This window comes from Schistocerca americana, chromosome 1 (genome assembly GCF_021461395.2).
Source record: "Schistocerca americana isolate TAMUIC-IGC-003095 chromosome 1, iqSchAmer2.1, whole genome shotgun sequence".
NCBI classification, from domain to species: Eukaryota; Metazoa; Arthropoda; class Insecta; order Orthoptera; family Acrididae; genus Schistocerca; species Schistocerca americana.
The window spans coordinates 1,077,957,221-1,077,977,298 of NC_060119.1; the positions used below are offsets into that span (position 1 = coordinate 1,077,957,221).

A 20,078-nucleotide genomic window follows, 5' to 3' on the forward strand; every position below is an offset into this window, starting at 1 on the left:
TAAGGACTGTAAAATGTATTCTGTTAGACTGGCAATTGCTGATTCTGTAGATTTACCCATTCTGAAACCATGTTGTGAGGGTATGAGAATGTTATGTTTGTCCAAATAGTTAACTAATCTGGTATATATAAGCATTTCTAGGATTTTTGAGAAACCTGATATCAGTGAAACTGGTTTGTAGTTGTTGGGATCATCCTTACACCCTTTCTTGTACACTGGCACTACCTTCGTTATCTTCAGTTCTTCTGGAAAAAATGCATCTCTGAAAGAACAGTTTGCTATGTTCAGCAGTGGTGTTATTATCTACTCACTTACCAGCTTTATTACGTGATTTGATATTTCATCATCACCAGCTGATTTCTTGGACTTCAGTTTCTGTATAGTTTTCCGCAATTCATCTTCTGTGACTGGTCTTAAGAACATAGTACTGCATGATCTTTTTGGTAACTTAATGCCCGTCTGTTTTCGACTATTTCTTTCCAATTTTAAGTTTTCTACTACACTGATATTGTTATTATTCAGTATGTTTGCTATTTCTCTACCATCTGTGACCACTGTGTTGTCTATTTTAATTGACTTAATACCTTTTTCTTTGTTTGACCCATCTTTTTCCTTTCTTTCAGCATTGATTGCATTCGAATCTGCCTTTGCCTTGTTTTTTGAGTTCGTTATGGTGGTGTCAATTGCTCTTGCTTTGGCTTCTTGTATTTTTTTTCCATACTTCTTTTTTAACATTTTATAGTTTTCAGCTTCGCCCATCCATCTCACATCCTGAAGCTTCCTTCACTGTTCTAATATTTCACTGGTAATCCACTGTTTTTTATCTTGTTGCCTTTCTTGTGTATTTACTTTGGCAAATGCTACATAAAATGGTACTTAATTGTTGAAATAAATGCATCATATTTTTCATTTACACTCTGGGCCTGTAGGGTTTCATTCCAGATTTCCTTACTTAACATTGTTCTAAAGATGTTGATATTTTGTTCACTGATGATCCTAATTTCTTTGGTTGTTTGTTTTGGTTCTGATGCTGTGTCATTACTTCTGCAAAAGCTGATTAGTTGTCCATGATGATCAGATATTTCTGTATGAACTACATGTGATTCATAGTTACACATATTAGTAATTATGTTGTCAATAACTGTCTCACTTTGTGAAGTCATTCTTGTTGGTGCAGTTATTGTTACTTTCTTGTTATGCTGTATTAACAATTCTTAAAAATCCTGTCTTATTTTTGTGTCTTTTCCCATGTCAATGTTGAAGTCTCCACATATAATAAGATTTCTCTTCACATTCATTCTCAGTAAGCTGGCAATGTTTTTCAGAAAGGTGCTAATACTGCCACATGGTGACCTGTGCACACAAAACACTCTAAAATTCTTGTCACTATACCAGTAACTTCAAAGTCTTTTTCGCTAGCTATGGGCAATGTAGCATCTTCACTGTTTACATTCTTTGATCGAGTACCTGTTTTAATATATATACAGACGCCACCACACCTTATATTTAGATCCGCAGAAGTAACTAGCTAGTTTGTAGTCCTTTATTGCAACATTATGTATTTTACTTTTAGTTAGTCCATGTTCACTTATGCATAACATGTCTGGTCTTACTTCACTCAAGAGTACTTCTGCTTCTAAGTTTTTGTTTCTGAATATTTTGATGAAGTACTTTTATATAATTTTTCTTTTGTTGGTTTACATGTTGTGAGATGTATTCTGGGGCAAATTCTTTAGTATCGTCTATTTTTGTATGGTGCTTATATTTTCCTTTTCCAGGTAGAGTTCATGATTTTTCACCCCCTTCAGGGCATATTAGTTTCCCTTGCTTCTAATGATTTTGCAGACATCTGCAAACATTCTGCTGAATGTTACAGACCCCAGTCTATTTAAATGCAAGCCATCCTTCTCTAGTGAGTTTTCACATAGGAATTTGTTTGGGTCTATAAAAATTGCCCCAAGACGATCACATTGTTCTTTAAGAGCACAGTTTATTTTGGTGATATATTTCTCACTCACCGACTTTCTGTTTATAATTCCGCTAAGTATAAGCCGAGATCCTGCATACATATTTCTTGCAGAACGAATCATGTTTCTTGTTTCGTTTGCCATTTCTTCCTCACTGCTGCTCCTTAACGAATTCGTTCCAATGTGTATAAACACCCCTTTATAATTATGTCTGATTTCAGAATCTGGTTCTGTTGTATCTTGTCTTGCATTTACCATATTTTTAAAATGTTTACCGAGTTGTTGCGTTCTAATTCCAGGTCGTACGTTGAGCTTGCAATTGGGGACAGCTATATTCTTCAGCAGCGAATTCCTTTTGTTGCGTATCTGTCGCCTTGTTTTTCCTTTTGCTGTATATCACCACCTTCCATTTATATTTATCTTCCGGTTTTTGGCTTACTGAGTTTACCGAGACATCAACGGGAACACTTGAAATGTTATTGTTTTTAAAGTCCGATCGGTCACTCGTATTTTCGCGATCTTCTTGCTTTTCCGTTTGATGGCTTTTCTTGTCTTACTGTATCGTTTTCTTTCTTGATGGAAGAAAGTTCGGTTTTTAATGCCTCATTGTCACTTTGTAGCAACTTTATAATTTCGTTTTTTGTATCAACTGCAGCTACAAGATCGGCCGTTTCGTCACGTAAACAACCGTGACGTGTCCACGGAAAATCCTCGCTGGTGAACTTTATATTTACTTTCGCGCACTTTTCGTGTAACCAGTAGTTGCATTTGATTCACAGAATACCTTCATCACACGCTTTTTACATTCTCTACACGAAGAACTGTTCATTTTTTGCTTTTTTAACGAGAGAGAAGCGTCACTACACTTTCCTATCGGCGCCATCTGACAGTAATCTGGTACTAGGAATGAGAGAGAAGAAAGACTAATTGAGTTCTGCAATAAATTTCAGCTAATAATAACAAATATTCTGTTCCAGAATCACAAGAGGATGAGGTATACTTGGAAAAGACCACAAGATACTGGAAGGTTTCGGTTAGATTACATCATGGTCAGGCAGAGATTCCGAAATCGGGTATTGGATTTAAGGAATACACAGGACCAGATATAGAATCAGACCACAACATAGTAGTAAAATAAGAGTAGGCTGAAGTTGAAAATATTAGCCAGGAAGAATCAGTCTGCAAAGAAGTGGGATGCAGAAATACTAAGGAATGAAGAGAGAAGCTTTAAGTCCTCTAAAGCTCTAGATACTGTTATAAGGAATAGTTCAGTAGGCAGCTCAGTTGAAGAGGAATGGGCATCTCTAAAAAGGACAATCACAGATGTTGGGAAAGAAAACATAGGTACATGGAAGGAAACTGTGAAGGAACCACGAGTAATAAAAGAAATACTTCAGTTGATTGATGAAAGAATGAAGTACAAAAATGTTCAGGGAAATTCAGGAATACAGAAGTACAAGTCACTTAGGAATGAAATAAATAGGAAGTGCAGGGAAGCTAAGGCAAAATGGCTGCATGAAAATTGTGAAGAAATCGAAAAAGACATAATTGTTGGAAGGACTGACTCAGCATATAGCAGAGTCAAAACAACCTTAAATGAAATGAAAAGCAAGGTTGGTAACATTAATAGTGCAGTGGGAATTCCACTTTTAAATGCAGAAGAGGGAGCATATAGGTGGAAAGAGTACATTGAAGGCCTCTGTGAGGGAGAAGATTTGTCTGATGTGTAGGAGGAGGAACAGGAGTTGACATAGAAGAGATAGGAGTTCCAGTATTAGAATCAGAATTTAAAAGAGCTTAGGAAGACTTAAGATCAAATTAGGCAGTAGCGATTGAAAACATTCCATCAGAATTTCTAAAATCATTGGGAGAAATGGCAACAAAATGACTATTCACGTTGGTGTCTAGAATATATGAGTTTGGCACTATGCCATCTGAATTTCAGAAAAATATCATCCACTCAATTCCAAAGAGTGCAAGAGCTGACAAGTGAGATATTTATTGCACAATCAACTTAACAGTCCATGCATCCAAATCGCTGACAAGAATAATAACAGAAGAATGGAAATGAAAACTGAAGATGTGTTAGATGGTGATCATTGTGGCTTTAGTAAAGGTGAAATACCAGAAAGGCAGTTCTGACAATGTGGTTGATATTGGAAGCCTGACTAAAGAGAAATCAAGACATGTTCATATGGTTTGTTGACCTGGAAATAGCATTCAACAATGTCAAATGGTACAAGATGTTCAGAATTATGGGGGTAAGCTGTAAGGAGAGGTGGGTAATATACAACAAGTATAAGAGTCAAAAGGGAACAATAAGACTGTAAGATAAATAATGAAGTGCTCAGTTTAAAAAGGGTGTTGGACAGGGATGTGATCTGTCACCCATAGTGTTCAGTCTATGCATTGAAGAAGCAATGATGGGAATTAAAGAAGGGTTTGAAAGTGGAATTAGAATTCAAGAGTGAAAGGATATTGATGCTAAGATTCACTGGTGACATAGCTATCCTCTGTGAAAGTGAGAAAGAATGACAGGATCTGCTGAATGTACTGAACAGTTTATTGAGCACAGAATATGAACTGAGAGTAAATCAAAGAAAAATGAAAGTAATGAAAAGTAGCAGAAATGAGAACAGTAAGAAACTTAACATCAGAATTGATGGTCTTAAAGAAGATAAAGTGATGGAATTGTGCTACCTGGGCATCAAAATAACCCATGACAGATGGAACAAGGAGGACATGAAAAGCAGACTAGCACTGGCAAAAAGGGCATTCCTGGCCAAGAGAAGTCTATTAGTATCAAACATAGACCATAATTTGAGGAAGAAATATCTGAGAATGTATATTTTGAGAACAGTATTGTATGGTAGTAAAATATGGACTGTGAGAAAACAAGAACAGAAGAGAATTGAAGCATCTGCTACAGATGAATGTTGAAAATTGGATGGGCTTATAAGGTAAATAATGAGAGGGTTCTGCATAGAATCGGAGAGGAAACGAATATTTGGAAAACACTGACAAGAAGAAGGGGCAGGATGATAGGACATCTGTTAAGACATCAAGCAATGGCTTCCATGGTACTAGAGGGAGTTGCAGATGGTAAAAACTGTAGAGAAACACAGAGATTGGAATACACCCAGGAAATAATTGAGGACAATGACTGCAAGACCTACTCTGAGGTGAAGAGTTTGATACAAGAGAGGATTTCCTGGTGGGCCACATCAAACCAGTCAGAACAATGATGACCCAAAAAGAAAATAAAAACAAAATAGTAATATGCCTTACAGTCTTCGTTAGTAATATAACCAAACTAATATTATTGATTGTTAGGTGTTAGTATATCTTATATTTTATATTTATGATTGTTGCTTTTCTCTATTACCAAGCAGGGTGGTGGAGTGGTTAGCACACTGAACTCGCATTTGGGAGGACAACTGATCAAATCTTTGTTCACCATCCAGATTTAGGTTTTCTGTGATTTTCCTAAATTGTCTGAGGTAAATGCTGCCAGAATAGTTCCTCTAAAGAGGCACAACCAGTTTCCTTTCAGGAACAGTGGCAGAAGTAGTGAAAATAGTAATAGTGAAATAATTTTTGCCTTCAGGTTGAAGGATGTAAAGCACAGTACTCATAAGGAATCAGAGTAATAATTACAGTTAACTAATGAAAGTAACTCTCTGGAAATTTTTGGTGGTAATGCATAAATATTATAATATATTGTAAGTTGCTGGTTGCAGGGTCAGGGAATAAGTTATTATGCTGATGGGAGCTATTATGATGGTGCTTGGTTAGACAACAAACGCCATGGCCGTGGGCGTATGTGGTTTGCCGATGGAACATTCTATGAAGGTGAATGGAAAAATGACCAATTTCATGGCCTTGGACTTTATGCCTATGGTAATTACATTTTGTTCTCTTTGATGATGTTTTATAAAGCTCCAAACATAATAAATTAACTAGATGAATCTTACATTTTTTAACTTCTATAATAAAACAATGTAACAAAACATTTTCCTTTACCAGAAAACTGGCACGCTGAATCCAGAGAAATCTGCTTAGACAGTGACGTAGTTGGTAACTTACCAACCTGGTTCATATGGCTCTGTCTCATAAGTTTCCTAGAATTTCTAATTTATTCTTCTTCTTGTGGTTGATGATGGTGGTGAGCTGTTATTAAATGATTGATAAACAATTTAGTTTTAATTTCTCTTCACATTTATTGACACACAGTTTAGTTTGATGATCAGATTCGTTGACTACAGGGCATCTACGGCATATCGTAGTGCAGTTCAGTAAGCTACTCAAACTGAGAGAATGTTCAAAATGTTCACAAGTGGCAGAAATCAACAAAAAAACTGTAATGTATTTTGTAGGGGAGTTGTGGTAGAATATATGTCCTATATATCAGTAGCATTGAGTCATCAACAGATACACGCAAAAAAAGAAAGAAAAGTGTTAGCTTACGGAGTAATACTCTTCGAACTAGAGTACAAATATGCACAGAAAACACACACACACACACACACACACACACACACACACACACACACACACACACGTGCATACATATGCCTATGCCTCTACGTGGTACTGGCTGGACGCTGTGTTTTGGCAGGTGGACCATTGGTTTGGGAGTTGTGTCAGTGGGGTGGGTGGAAGGAGAGAGAGGAAGGGGACAGGAAGAGGGGTTGGGGATAGGTGGCTAGTAGCTTGGAGGGAGGCAGCCAGTGTACTGGCAAGGAATGTGGGAGGAAGAGGTGGCAGATGTATGGGGTAGGTATGTGATGCACAGATATCGGAGCTGGTGGGGAGTGGTGCACATTGGGAAGGAAATTAGGAGGGGGTGATAGGATGGAGGGAGGGGAACCTGTTGGGTGGAGGGTGTTTGGATAGTGGGTTACTGGAGATCAAAGCCAGTATAGTTACAGGACTGAAGGATGTGTTGCAAGGATAATTTCCACCTGCATAATTCATAGAAGCTAATGGGGGTGGGAAGGATCCAGAGGGACTGGATTGTGAAGCAGTCATTGAAATTGAGCGTGTTGTGGCACTGGGTGGTGAACTTTGTTCTTGACAACAGTTTAGTGTGATCATTAATTCTAGTGGACAGCTGGTTGGTAGTCATATTGAAATAACATGCTGTATAGTGTTTGCTACAGAGCTGGTACATGTCTTGGCTGCTTTAATAGGTGGCCCAATCTCACAAAGGCCGTCACAGATAGGTACTACCCCCAAACCTAGTCACACCCTCTATGCTCCCACCACCAACAAGAATCAGCTACAAAGGAGTGTCCCCCTTATCACCCAATACCACCCCGGACTGGAACAACTGAACCATATCCTTTGCCACGACTATGGTTATCTACCATCATGTTCTGAAATGAGGGACATCCTACCCAAGATTCTTCCCACCCCTCCTAAAGTGGTGCTCTATTGTGGACAACGACAAACCACAAGCCCCATGCTTCAGTGCCCTATGTGCTACAGTAAATTTGTATTTTCTGACTCAAGAATAAAAAATTGCCCACCCAACCTGCACAGCTTCCTAGTCCATCTCTGTGCCACTATTCCCCACTCCAATTCACTTCCCCACATCACCTTTAGTGTACAACATTCACCACCAGCTCTGACACCTGTGCATTGCATGCCTATCCCATGCCACTGCTCTCCCTCCCTACTCATTCCTAGCGTGCAAGTGTGAATATGCATGTAAAGTTTGTCTGTGTGTGTATGTGTATGTTTGTTTTCTGCATATATTTGTAGTCTACCTTGAGAAAGGATTACTCCAAAAGCTGACAGGTTTCCTTTCTTATATGTGTGTGCCTTTCAAAGATTTAAAAATGTCACTGCTTTTTGGTGAGTGGCCTCCTTTGCTCTCAAAGTATGTACATGTTATGAGATTCACTGTGACAGACATGCATATAGATGCATATGTAGCCTACTGCACACTGATTGACTCACATAGATGTTTGCATTTTGACTGCCAAATGTGAATTGACTGGCCACACTGCTTATTTATAGACATGCATATTAAGAAGGTTACAAACTGGTAAAATACTAAGCAATTCCATTTTAGATATTAACACAAATGACAGGAAAATTAAAAGAGACAAAGATGCAATTTTCAGTGAAGTTTGCTTAACTACTAGCTATATAATTAGAAAATGATTAGTACAGTTTAATCTGAAAGGGTTTCCAAAGTTCACCCAAATTAACAAACTAACTGATAATTTAATTAAAGGTATATATTTTTGGAAACATAAAAATCATTGTTATATAACTGTGGTTCTGGTTAAGGAAGAATATCAGTTTAAAATTCTAGAAAATGAAAATTTTGAATACAATTAGCTTGTAAAATATTACATTTTCAGGAAAATACTATGTTTGGTGCAAAGAGAAGAATGAGGGCTTTTATATGAGCTGTGTCAATCTTAAAACAAACAATTTCTGGTATCATTGAGTTGTATCTGCCTGTTTACTGTTTTTTGATTTACCCTCTGCCATGCACTGTGCAGTGGTTTGCAGAGCAGGGACATGGATGTAGATGTAGTTGTGTCTTCCCCACACCACACTGCTAAAGGGACATGGATGAAGAGCTTTCATCAAAACAGGTATTGTCTTTGTATGACCAAGGCTGTTTACCACAGAGTTATGTCACATTCACAGTGTCTGGGGACACCTACCTTGCCAATAGGCAGCGTGCTTGTCACAACAGAGAGCGCTGTCATCAGGGCACTATTTTGCTATGCTACACCACATGCCCTAGCAGCACCATCTGGTATCCATCTGTGCCTGACTATTTAGGCTGCTGCTGGACCATGCTAAGATGGTTTGACCCTATGCCTTAAGTTGGCGGTAGCAGAAGTTCACTTCCAGTACTACAAATCGGCAGTACCAGCAGTTTCTTCTCAATACGCCACATTGGCAGACCTGGCCCATTCCATCCTGGTCAACACCAGCAGCACATCAGCTGTCACACGCCAGCAGCACCAGCCCAATAATGTCCCAAGTCTTCATGCCATCGCCTTCTGGCGATTCATTGTATAGGCACATCACAGACATGTCACAGGAGAGATATTTCTGTTGTATGTAGTTGTGTGAATATTCATCCAAGGACATTGCAATTGAATTTCATATTGTCAATAAAGTTCCTCTTTTAAAAGTATCCTTGATCACTTCTCAGAATGAGAGTTCTTTATTGGTGATGAGGATTTTTTTTTTTTTTTCTGTATAGTGCTTTAGTGCCCATTGGATTGTTGTCGTTTTCTCCTCCTTTTGTACTTCATACACTATTGACCAGAGTTTGTCTGCGTGTGTGTTAAAGTACATTGTTAGTGTTGTGCTGTCTTCTCTTGTCGCCATTCTTCAATGGTGATACACTAAAACTGTGTTTTGATGTTATCATCTCTCACAGGTATTGTATTTCAGTGTTCATTCAATCTGCATTTAGAGTTTTTCCATGTATCGGTTTGTTTATCAGAGCAGATTTTGTTTTTACATTGTTCATGGTGTGCTAGTTAGTTTTGTTGGGGGCAGTGTTTTCCCGCATGTTCTGTTTCCTCAGTCAGTGGGCAGTTTTATTTGCATTCACAATACTTACGCTTGGATATGGTTTTCATTCTAAGCAGCAAGTTTATTAGTTATTGTTGTCTTTTCTGCATAGTTCAGGTGTTTCGTTAATGTGTATACAACAGTACTGCTGCTGGTCTAAGTTGTTTTCAGTGTTGCAAGATTTAAGCTTTCATTTGCTGGCAGTGTTCTCACGCCAAGTTTACATTTTTAAGTGTATCACAATGTCTGTCTCATCATCAGAGCAGCTATTGCCTCAATTCATTCACTTGCAGGAGCAGCAAATCTGGTAGTTGTTACAGGGCATAACTCAGCTCTCTCAGGTTTTGGCTAATGTAGCCACATTTCGGCATGATGCAGACTGCTTCCGCATCTGTGCCACTTTTTCTTGTATTCAGTGGTCAGTAAAAGTACTGTCAATAGTTGGAGTTGCATTTTATGGTGTATTGCATCAAATGTACACGACACATTGCTTGTTTTCTTGCTGGTGTGGTTGCAGAAATTTTTGTTTATATTGCCAGTTTTCCCCCACCTTGTGCCTGGAGAGCTTAGACTATGATTTGTTAATGGAACAGTTAAGAGTGCATTTTCATTGTGTTAGTAGCATCTGGCCCAGAAATACACATGCCATATCCTCAGTAAGTGTCGAATAGTCTTTTTCACAGTGTTTTAAGTGAGCTTGTTCATGAACAGAGTGAGACAGGCATCCCTAAGTTTTGTGTGTGGCAAGCCAGCCCCCATTCAGTCCAGTTGTTTACAAGGTTGTTGTTGTGCCATGCTGCATTATGTGTCTTGTTCTCAGAGTTGTACAGCAGCAGTTCCGCCGCTCTCAGTCCAGTCTTTGGGACACCATCAGATACTGCCTCTTTCATCTTTGGTGTCAGTCTTGTCAGCACTGGACGTGTTACAGCTTGTTGGTATCACTCTTTTTGGGCCATCCTTATCATGGGTCCCTAGTGTTGTTATCAAGTCTGTCTTTGGTGACATCGGCCTTGCTGTCAGACCGCACGTCGCCTCCCCTGTCCTGACTGACTCTCCTGTCATCGCCAAGTCTGTCTGCAATGACGTTAGTCTTGTTGTCAGTTTGCCCTTCCTTGGCCCTGTCCAGGCCAGTCCTTGTGTTGTTGACCATCCTGTTGGTGCCGCTGCCAGCTATCTCGTCTGTTCTACCATCAGTGGCCCTGTCCCAACCAGCTGTACTGTCAACGCCAAGTCTGTCTGTGATGACGCCAGTCCTGTTGTTCATCCGTCTATCACCAGCCTTGTCCCAGCTGACTCTCGTGCTGTCACTGACCTTGTTCTGGCCAGCAGCTGTCTGGGATATTGTATGTCCGTTCTTCAGTCTTCTCGCCATCGGCCTGCTTGGGCTGCGGCTTCCATCCCTGTCAACGCCTACTCCAGCTGCCTTGTCAGTAAGTTCAACACAGGCTCTGGTGCAGCCAGTTCTCTTGCCACCGCCATTGTCCCTGGAGCCAGCCCAGACATCCAATACTTCTATTTCTTTGGAAATACACAGTTATTCTATCGGTTATTTCCATTGAAGTACATATAATGCATTGTGAATTATCTAAATCTACATCATATGCCACAGGCCTCCTAATGATGTGCAGCGTAGGTTACTTTGTGTACCATTGAGTCCTTCAACCGTGTTCCACTCGTGAGTAGCGCATGGGAAAAATGATTGTTGGTAAGCCTCTGTATTGGCTCCAATTTATCAAATTTCCCCGCATTGTCATTTCTTGAGACATATAAGTAATAAGTTGTCCAACTCTTCCTGGAAAGTGCTCTCTCATAATTGGGCCATCCTTATCATTGGTCCCTGGTGTTATTATCAAGTCTGTCTGTGGTGACATCAGCCTTGCTGTCAGACCGCATGTCGCCTCCCCTGTCTTGACTGACTCTCCTGTCATTGCATCGCTGTGATGCACAATGCATCTTTTGTAACTTTTGCCAATGGAGTCTGTTGAACATCTCCGTAACACTCTCGTGCTGAGTAAACGATCCCGTGACAAAATGTGCTGCTCTTCATTTGATCTTCTCTGTCTCCTCTATCAGTTCTATCTGGTAGGGATCCCAGATAGATGAACAACACACAAGAATTGGTCAAACAAGTGCCTTATAAGCCGCTTCCTTCATTTTTTTCCCTTAAGATTCTTCCTATGAATCTGGGTCTGGCTTCTGCTTTTCCCAGTATTTGTTTTATGGGGTCATTCTACTTAAGGTTGCTTGGGATAGTTACTCGTAGATATTTTATGGCAGTTACAGTTTCCAGCAATTTGTCATCAATAGTGTAGTTATACAGTAGTGGACTTATTTTCCTATGTGTGTGCAACATGTTACATTTATTTACATTCTGGGTCAACTGCCAGAGAGGCTGCACCATTCAACAATTATCTGGTGGTTATTCTGCAAATCCTTACTATCCTCTGGTGTTGCTACTTAGTTATAGACAACTGCATCAGCTGCAAACAGCCTTAGAGAGCATCTGATGTTTTATACTTCCTTGGGGTACTCTGTAAATTAGCTTTACATCTGTCAGTTTTGTTCTGTTAAGAGCAGCTTGTTGAGTTATGTCTGCAAGGAAGTATTGAAGCCAGTCACAAATCTGCTCTGTTACTCAATAAGATCACATTTTTTCCCCTAAATGGCAGTGCGGGACGTTGTCAAATGCCTTCCTGAAGTCAAGAAGCACAACATCAACATTCCTATCATGGAGGAACCGCACAGGATGAGTTTCTCAGGATATGGAATCCATGTTGATTTTTATAGAGGTGATTTTCCTCCTCCAAGAATGTCATAATTCTTGAGAATGAAATGCGTTCCAAAACTCTACAACAGATTGACGTCAGTGATATAGGACTATAATTGTGTGCATCTGTCCTACAACCCTTCTTAAAAATGGGAATGACCTGAGATTTCTGTCAGTCACTAGGCATCCTTCATTGCTTAAATGATCTATGATAAATTACTACTAGAAGGGGAGCAAGTTCTTTCGCATAATCTTTGTAGATTCTTATAGGTATCTCATCTGCTCCTGACGCCTTTCCACTGCTAAGCGATTGTAGTTGTTTTTCTATTCTCAATATCTGCCATTTTGATGTTTGTGCAATTGTTGAAAGGAGGGACCATGCTACAGTCTTCCACAGTCAAACAAGTTTGCTGAGATATTCAGTGATGCAACAGATAATTTGCCATGGATACTGATGCTGCAAGGAAGGGGACATTTTATGCAGAATGTGTGACAGCTTAACAGCTGGTATTGTTGTTATTGATTGGTGTTATCTGGACAGAGGTTTGGTGATGGTCAACATCAAGGAAGTTGACTTTGGACTTGGAAAAGGTCCAGGTGAATATGAGTTAGGAAAAAAAGTTAAATTGTTGTAAGAAGGAGTTCTCCTTCACCATGAGTCTAGACCACAAAGATGTCATTAATAAATCTGTATCAGGGAGCCCAGCATCTGGGTCTTGAGGAATGCCTCTTCCATTGTGACCTTAGAAAAGGTTAGCATAAGAAGAGACCATTCTGGTTCCCATGTGTGGTTACCTGGCTGTGTGTATGTGGACTGTTTGTATAAAGTGAAGTAACATCGATGGTGACAATAATGGAGAGGGGTGAAAATGGATTTGATACATTCCAGGAATCACTGGTGTCTTATTTGTAGGTTGAGAAGCTCTGTGTGATGGATACACATGGTATCTCAGCTCATGAAAATTTCCTCTCCAAATGGCCCCACCGTTGTTGCCCCTTTTACGGATGTGTGTGTGTGTGTGTGTGTGTGTGTGTGTGTGTGTGTGTACACGCACGTTTGTGGAGGGGGGCAGGCATTCATACACTTAATCAAGTTTAGAGAGACAGCATAAGCCTGAAAAATATTGCAATTTATGATTTGTTACATATGTTTTGTGCCACCTGTCAAATCATCTACTGCTGACTGGTTGGCTTATTTTTATTTGTTGTTGCAAGTAAGGTATAGCTTCTTTTAAGTCAGTCCAGTTTTCCTTACTCACAGCTCACTTTGTAAGACTGTTCCCTCTCTCTGTCCCATTGTAACATACTGAATGAGTGTTTCAATACCTGACTGAGGACTGCACACTTCTACACATTTGTATATGGATTTAATATCACTGGATAGACACCTTAACACATTTGCCTGTGGTAATTAGCATACTGTATGTGAGAATGTGTCCGCAGCTCGTGGTTTTGCAGTAGTGTTCTTGCTTCCCACATACGGAGACTCGGGTTCGATTCCTAGCGGGGTCAGGAATTTTCTATGCCTCGAAAAGACTGGGTGTTGTTATGTTGTGTTCATCATCATCATTCATCCCCATTATGGTTGCAGGAAATCAATGGCAAACAACCTCCGCTAGGACCTTGCCTAGTACGGCAGTGCGGGTCGTGAGAATGTAAGTGTAATTAAGTGCAAAACCGAATTTTGAGGGCATGGATGATGTCAGTTTCTTGACTCATGGGTGGAGTTCCACACAAACAACGTCCTACTTAGATCATGATAGGAGCCACTGCCTATCGGGCAGTAATGAAATGCTGAAATACAGAAGGTTATCTGCCCATGGAAAACAGGTTGCACTGCTGTGCTACTCTTGTCAGCTTTTATGAACAAATCTTCTATGTCAAGCAATTTCTTATTCATATTTTTAATGATACTAAGCTCCTGGGTATTAGTACTGTTCATGCCTAACACTTTATGTAAAGCTCTGCTCACTTTCAGAGCTACTCCAGTTTCCTCATTTTTGATTAAATTGGCAGAATTATTTACTTAATATCTTTCTCGATTAAATGGTTCCTTAAGTTGTCCTGAAGTCTTTACTCCAATAAATCTACCACCTCCTCGTCAATTTGTAAATTTACATGCGGGTATTTGTCTTGGAAAATATAGCCTGATCTTCAGACTTGACTACATGATTATTGTCAGAAATCCTGACAAGTTTCTTGTAGTGTGTAACACTACACTTGTTTGCCGCATTTTTGACGCTAGTATACACTTCACTTTCCACTAACATGTACTGTGTTGCACTTAATTCATTTTTATTTTGAAAATATAACTCATTTAAAAGGTCTTTAAGTAGTTGCTTGTGCTTGTGTGCACCTAGATTTCCTCTTTCATCCCACTTACTTCCACTGCCTGTTGATGTGATGTGCAATACAAGGAGTCTGTATTTTTGTATACTTTGGGATGATGCCAAGTTGTAGGCAGTCACGGTTAAGCTTGATCTTCATGGTGACCCACATTGGTTTCTACTTCAGTTTTAAATATTTGTGTTCAATTCATAAGGCCTGGCTAGGGCCAAATTTAGCAAGCACAGGCATCACCTGTGAGGGAACAGTGACCATCAGAAATTAAAACTGTAGAGTAGCCATGAGTTGTATGTAACTTCCTTTTGTTTACATGTTTCATTCAGCAGACTTGAGAATCTCTAGAACTGTGGAAATACAGTTACACACCTCCATAAAATGAAATAAAAAAACAGATTCAACATACAATATGATAGCTTACATTAAATAGCCAAGTGTGCTCCTCTTAGCTAGGCACCCCAAGTGACAGCTGGTGTTCCTTTGGGCCTTAAACTAGCCTTGTCTGCCTTGGTATTTTTCTCAATACTTTTGGAGCTACAATACTTCTGCAGTTAGAGGGTTGATTTACCACTGATGGTTCAGTCATAAAAGTCTTATGAAATCAGGTTTCATACATAGGTACTAACACATCCATGAACATTGCAGTGCTAGCAGAGGTAGAGGCACACATTGTAGGACCAAAAGCAAAAGTGGTGGACATGGTACCAACAGTAAACAGGGACAGCTGATTGCCAGTAGTACCTTTTGACAGAATACTCACAGACACAATGTTTAAAAATGGTGACACTTCATTTTCAAGTAGTCCTTTTGATTACTGGATGAAACTTATAAATGCTTTTCCTTTTGCAGCTATGCAGACCAAACATCCCTGTCAGTTTTTGTGTAAAATTTCCACACAATTGACCATTTTGGCATTTTGATCCAGGTACAATATTCTTTGTTAAGTAAACACGGCCAGAAAACTGTTACTATCGTTCTGATGTTTGCTTTTTATTTAGTGCCAGTAAGTAATTTTTAGTTATGTTTCATGGCTATGTTTATGAATAATGTCTTTACTTAATAAAGAACATTGTGCCGGGATGAAAATGCCAAAATGCTCTGTTGTCTGCAAATTTTACACAAAAAATGACAGATGTCATGGTCTGTAGAGTCTGCGAAAAGGAAATACATTTACATGATTCATCCAGTAACCCAAAGGATTACCTGAAAAGGAAGCAGTTCATAAACATTGTGACTGTGGGTAATCTGTCAGAAGGTACTATTGGCAATCAAATTGCCCCATCCAATGCTGGCACCATGTCCACCTCTTCTGTTTCTGTCCCTAAAGTGTGTGCCTCTACCTTTGCTGGCACTGCCGTGTTCATGGATTTGGTAGGTACATCCAGTATGAAACGTTATTCCAAAATACTGTTATTCTTCTCCTGATGTTTGCATCTTATTTAGTGCCAATAAGTAATTTTTAGCTTAGTGATGAAATGTTCATACAGAGTGCGGTCAACAGTAATTATTTCCATTCAGAACTGAATGTACTGGGAGTCAGTAGACTCTAATTGTCACTCCTAGGCTTCGAAAAGGGTGTGATCTTAGTTACAGATAGTTTACAGTGTTTACTGCACACAGGCTTAACTGTAAAACTGAAGTAACAGTGTGTGAATGTGGATAGTACTTATTCATACCCATGAGATACTATACCTGGTAATTTTCACAGGATGTGAATTGCAAACAAATTTGTGTGGATAGGTGTGAGTAGTATATACAAATCCAGTTATGTAATTTTCTATTCAAATTATTTACCTTCCACATAGGTGAATGGCTGAATATGTGTTTAAGAGCTAGAGTCAAATGATTGTTAAATCATGGAGATCACCACACCTTCTGTGAATGGGTGTGAGTAGTACATACAAATCCAATTATGCAATTCTCTATTCAAAATATTTACCTTCCACATAAGTGAATGGCTGAATATGTGTTTAAGAGCTAGATTCAAATGACTGTTAATTCATGGTGATCACCACACCTTTTTAGTAAAATGCTATATGAACTGTTGCTAAGATTTGGTACTGTTTCATTTTACTTCATGTACTTCTAAGAGAACTTTTATGCTCAAATTTCTAACCCTAATGATGTAGCAGCTTAATTAGTTATGTATTAATTGCACCTGCAACAGTTTAAACCATAGCATTATATAAATTAGATTTAAATGCTAAAAAGAAGAATTAATATGTTCAGTACATAATTAAATGCACACTTATAATGCTTATTTTAACAACTGGATGACCATCTGCAATCTTCTGGAAATCTTCTTGAAATACGCAAGATGCTGCTTCAGTTGGTCCACATTTGGCCAGACATTCATGCCACTTGTAATTTCTAGCTTTCCTGGCATCATTATTATACTCATCTGCTGCGAAATTGTATACAGACAAGTCTTCTTTTGAAGAAAATGGCCTTAGCTGCTATGTTTAGACAATACCTTACAGCTTCTATGTCAGATTCCAGTAAATGGCATTCTCCTGCTCGGACACACTCTTTCATATTTTTTGTTTTTGCTTTTTATTTATTTATTATTATTATTATTTTTTTTTAGATTTTCTGTTTTCCTGTTTTCTTTTTAGTCATGGTCTTTCCTGCCTGTTGGCTTACTTTGGAGTGATTTTGAAAGCAATATCTGTGGCCGTATTCCTCTTTTCTAGGTACATGAAAAGCCTAGGTTAAACTCTGTATTTAATATTTCTCTGTAGAACCAATATTTTTCAGCAGTAAGCTGCTCTTAGCAAAATTTCTTATAGGCCTATAGTCCATGCATTATCTGTATGTTCAGATCTCCTGATAAGAACTGTCCCACAGTTCTCTTGTGGCAGGAATGCAATGGAACAGTAGGAAATGATTTTATATGGTCCTTATTCTCTCCCTTGCCTCATTGGATCTCCTTATACTTGGAAAATGGTGAACTCTCTTGTTAGCAGTCAGAATCATGTTGCTGCTTTGTGTTTTCTCCTGTATGCATTGCACAAGTGTTCCTGATATCGTGTATGTGAGAAAAGTTTTGAGACTGATTTTTAATTTACCAAAGTTTTAATTTTTTTAAACAGCAATATTGTCCCCTTCAAGCAAGTCCTGCTTGCACACCATTAGTGCCCATGCTTTACCATGCTTCCAGACCTCTGGCATGGCTCTCCACATAGTAGTGGTTGGCATACCTACTGTGCTGCTGCCCAGCGACAGACAGTTTCTGCCAAAATGCAATGATTGGAGCTCTTGCACTGACTGGCCTGACTGCACATTATGTATTACCAAATACTATAATTTATTTGGATATTTTTTTGTCAATAATTGATAGTTTTCATTGTCAAATACTATAATTTAATACACCTGAAAATGCGATTTTAAAATCTTGAAACCATTTGTGGTTTAAATAAATATTAGTATAACTGAAGCGGACCTCTCTAAATTAATTTCATGCCTCTCAGTTGCGGATGTTCCATATAGCAAATCTTGTTAAATCCTTTATGCATTATATCCCTACAGCCAAGAAAGCAAATCAGCATTGTTTTGATCTTTGATTTGCTCATTTGAGCTTTGAGGAGATGTCTCATTGTACCACTTCTCATTTGCCCACTTTGTTTCAGGATCATACTAAAAAAAAATCCACAATTTATTGCCTGTGGTCACAAGCCTGAACCATTTGTGGTCATCGGCAACCCTCTGAAGAAGGTCAGCACACCTGTTTCTTCAGTTGTCCTTCTGCACATTTGTGAGGTTTTTTGGCATAATTTAGGCACAAGCCATTTGCATGTGCAAAACTTTGGTCAAAATTTGATGTACAGTGAAAGTGTTTAAGTTTAACAGGTCATCTATCATTCTATTGTTAAATGTTGGCCCCTTAAACATTCAACATTTTCAACGGTTTTAGAAGCTGGAGGTCTCCCTGAGTGAGGTTCATCTTCAATATGTTCTCGTCCTTCCAAAAATGATTTGTGCCTGTGGAAAACTTGTGCTCTTGATAAGGAGTGTTCCCCATAGGCCTGCTTCAACTTTTCGAAGGTCACATTCGTGGATACTCCAAGTTTGACATGAAACTTGATGGCATAAGAGCACTCTAAATTCCACTGTTCCATTTTCATAACACACAACAAAAACAGAACTTAAGTGATGGTGCTCTCAAAAATCATCTGATGGCTGTATGGAGCTGAAACTTGGACTAAGCACCTGGAAAGTGTGAACACACTGGTCTACACAAGTAGAACAACACAGCATTGCCATATTGTTCACAGTGTTGTCAATCTGATTATTGTTCTCACACAGTTCATGCATTAACAGTGTTTCAGAAACACTCAAAACACGCGTGAGCTTCACAATCATCTTTCAGGAAAACTGTGACGTGGCCTTGCTTTAGGTATCTCCATAATAAGTGAAGCTAAACACTGTCAATGCTTTTCTATATCTTTTATCATGTAGAATCCATGAATCATACTCCCACTTCAGTCTTGCTGATGGTCTCGCTACATTTTTTGGACATTTGGAAAAATTCTTATACTTCATTGTTCTGGCCTGCACTTCATTCTTAGCAGGCGATGTGTATGCAATTCCTGACTGACAATTCATTTTTATTATGTTCCTCCTCCGTTTGTCTGTGTTCTTTCTCCTTTTTCTTGTTTTCTTTTCCTTTTCAACTCCATTTCCTTTGTCAGACTGCCCAGATTCTTTATCATTATAATCACTTTGACTTACCTTTATGGGATGCTGAATTCCTGTCATTGTGGTGATTTTGATTTCTCTTGAAGTGATTTTCTGTCTAACAGAGAGTGAATACTAACATCAAGCTCTTCACAGTGATCCCTTCAAGAAACTAAACAAAATGTGACATGACAATGAAAACAATATGATCATGCCTGATGATGCTTACAAAGGACAGTCATTGTTGTGTCTAGCAGTTGTCCTCTCGCTGGTACTCACAGGGGAAATGTAGTAGTTTGAAATCAGGTGTATAAACTGTCCCGAGAGCTTACAGACAGACAAATGATTGAGCAGTGAGATCTGATGAGACATTTCCAGTTGACATTGCAAGACTTCTCATTAGCAACCTAGACAACATATACTTCTCTTTTGGTACAGAAGAAAATAGTGCAAAGTTCAGGAAAACAATATTATGCAAAACAAGGAAATAGTGGTCTGTGCTGGATTAAAACTTATTTCCAAATTTACTTCCCAAAATAAGAAGTTAGAAAAACACATTTTGCTGATCCCAAAACTGAGATGCACTTCCTCAAGACAAAAGAACATAAGTGCGAACACGTGTATCTTTCTTTCAAATTAACTCATGACCTTGAGATAAGCAGCACCTTATTCTTTCCAGGAGAAGAGATAGATATACCTTATTTTGACACAGCATAGAGCTGATTACACTGAGGACATATGTTAAAAAAGCTGAAAGTTGCGTTTTCGGA

The 20,078-nt window shown here is 38.9% G+C and overlaps 1 protein-coding gene across 1 annotated transcript in view; it reads left to right on the forward strand.

Moving 5' to 3' along the window:
• The window catches only part of LOC124596441 (MORN repeat-containing protein 3-like), a 77,970-nt gene that overhangs the window by 14,981 nt on the left and 42,911 nt on the right, over window positions 1-20,078 (forward strand). The window contains exons 3-4 of the mRNA XM_047135578.1: window positions 1,420-1,520; window positions 5,708-5,867. Of these exons, the coding sequence (XP_046991534.1) occupies window positions 1,420-1,520; window positions 5,708-5,867 (261 nt within the window). The remainder of the gene's footprint in view (window positions 1-1,419; window positions 1,521-5,707; window positions 5,868-20,078) is intronic.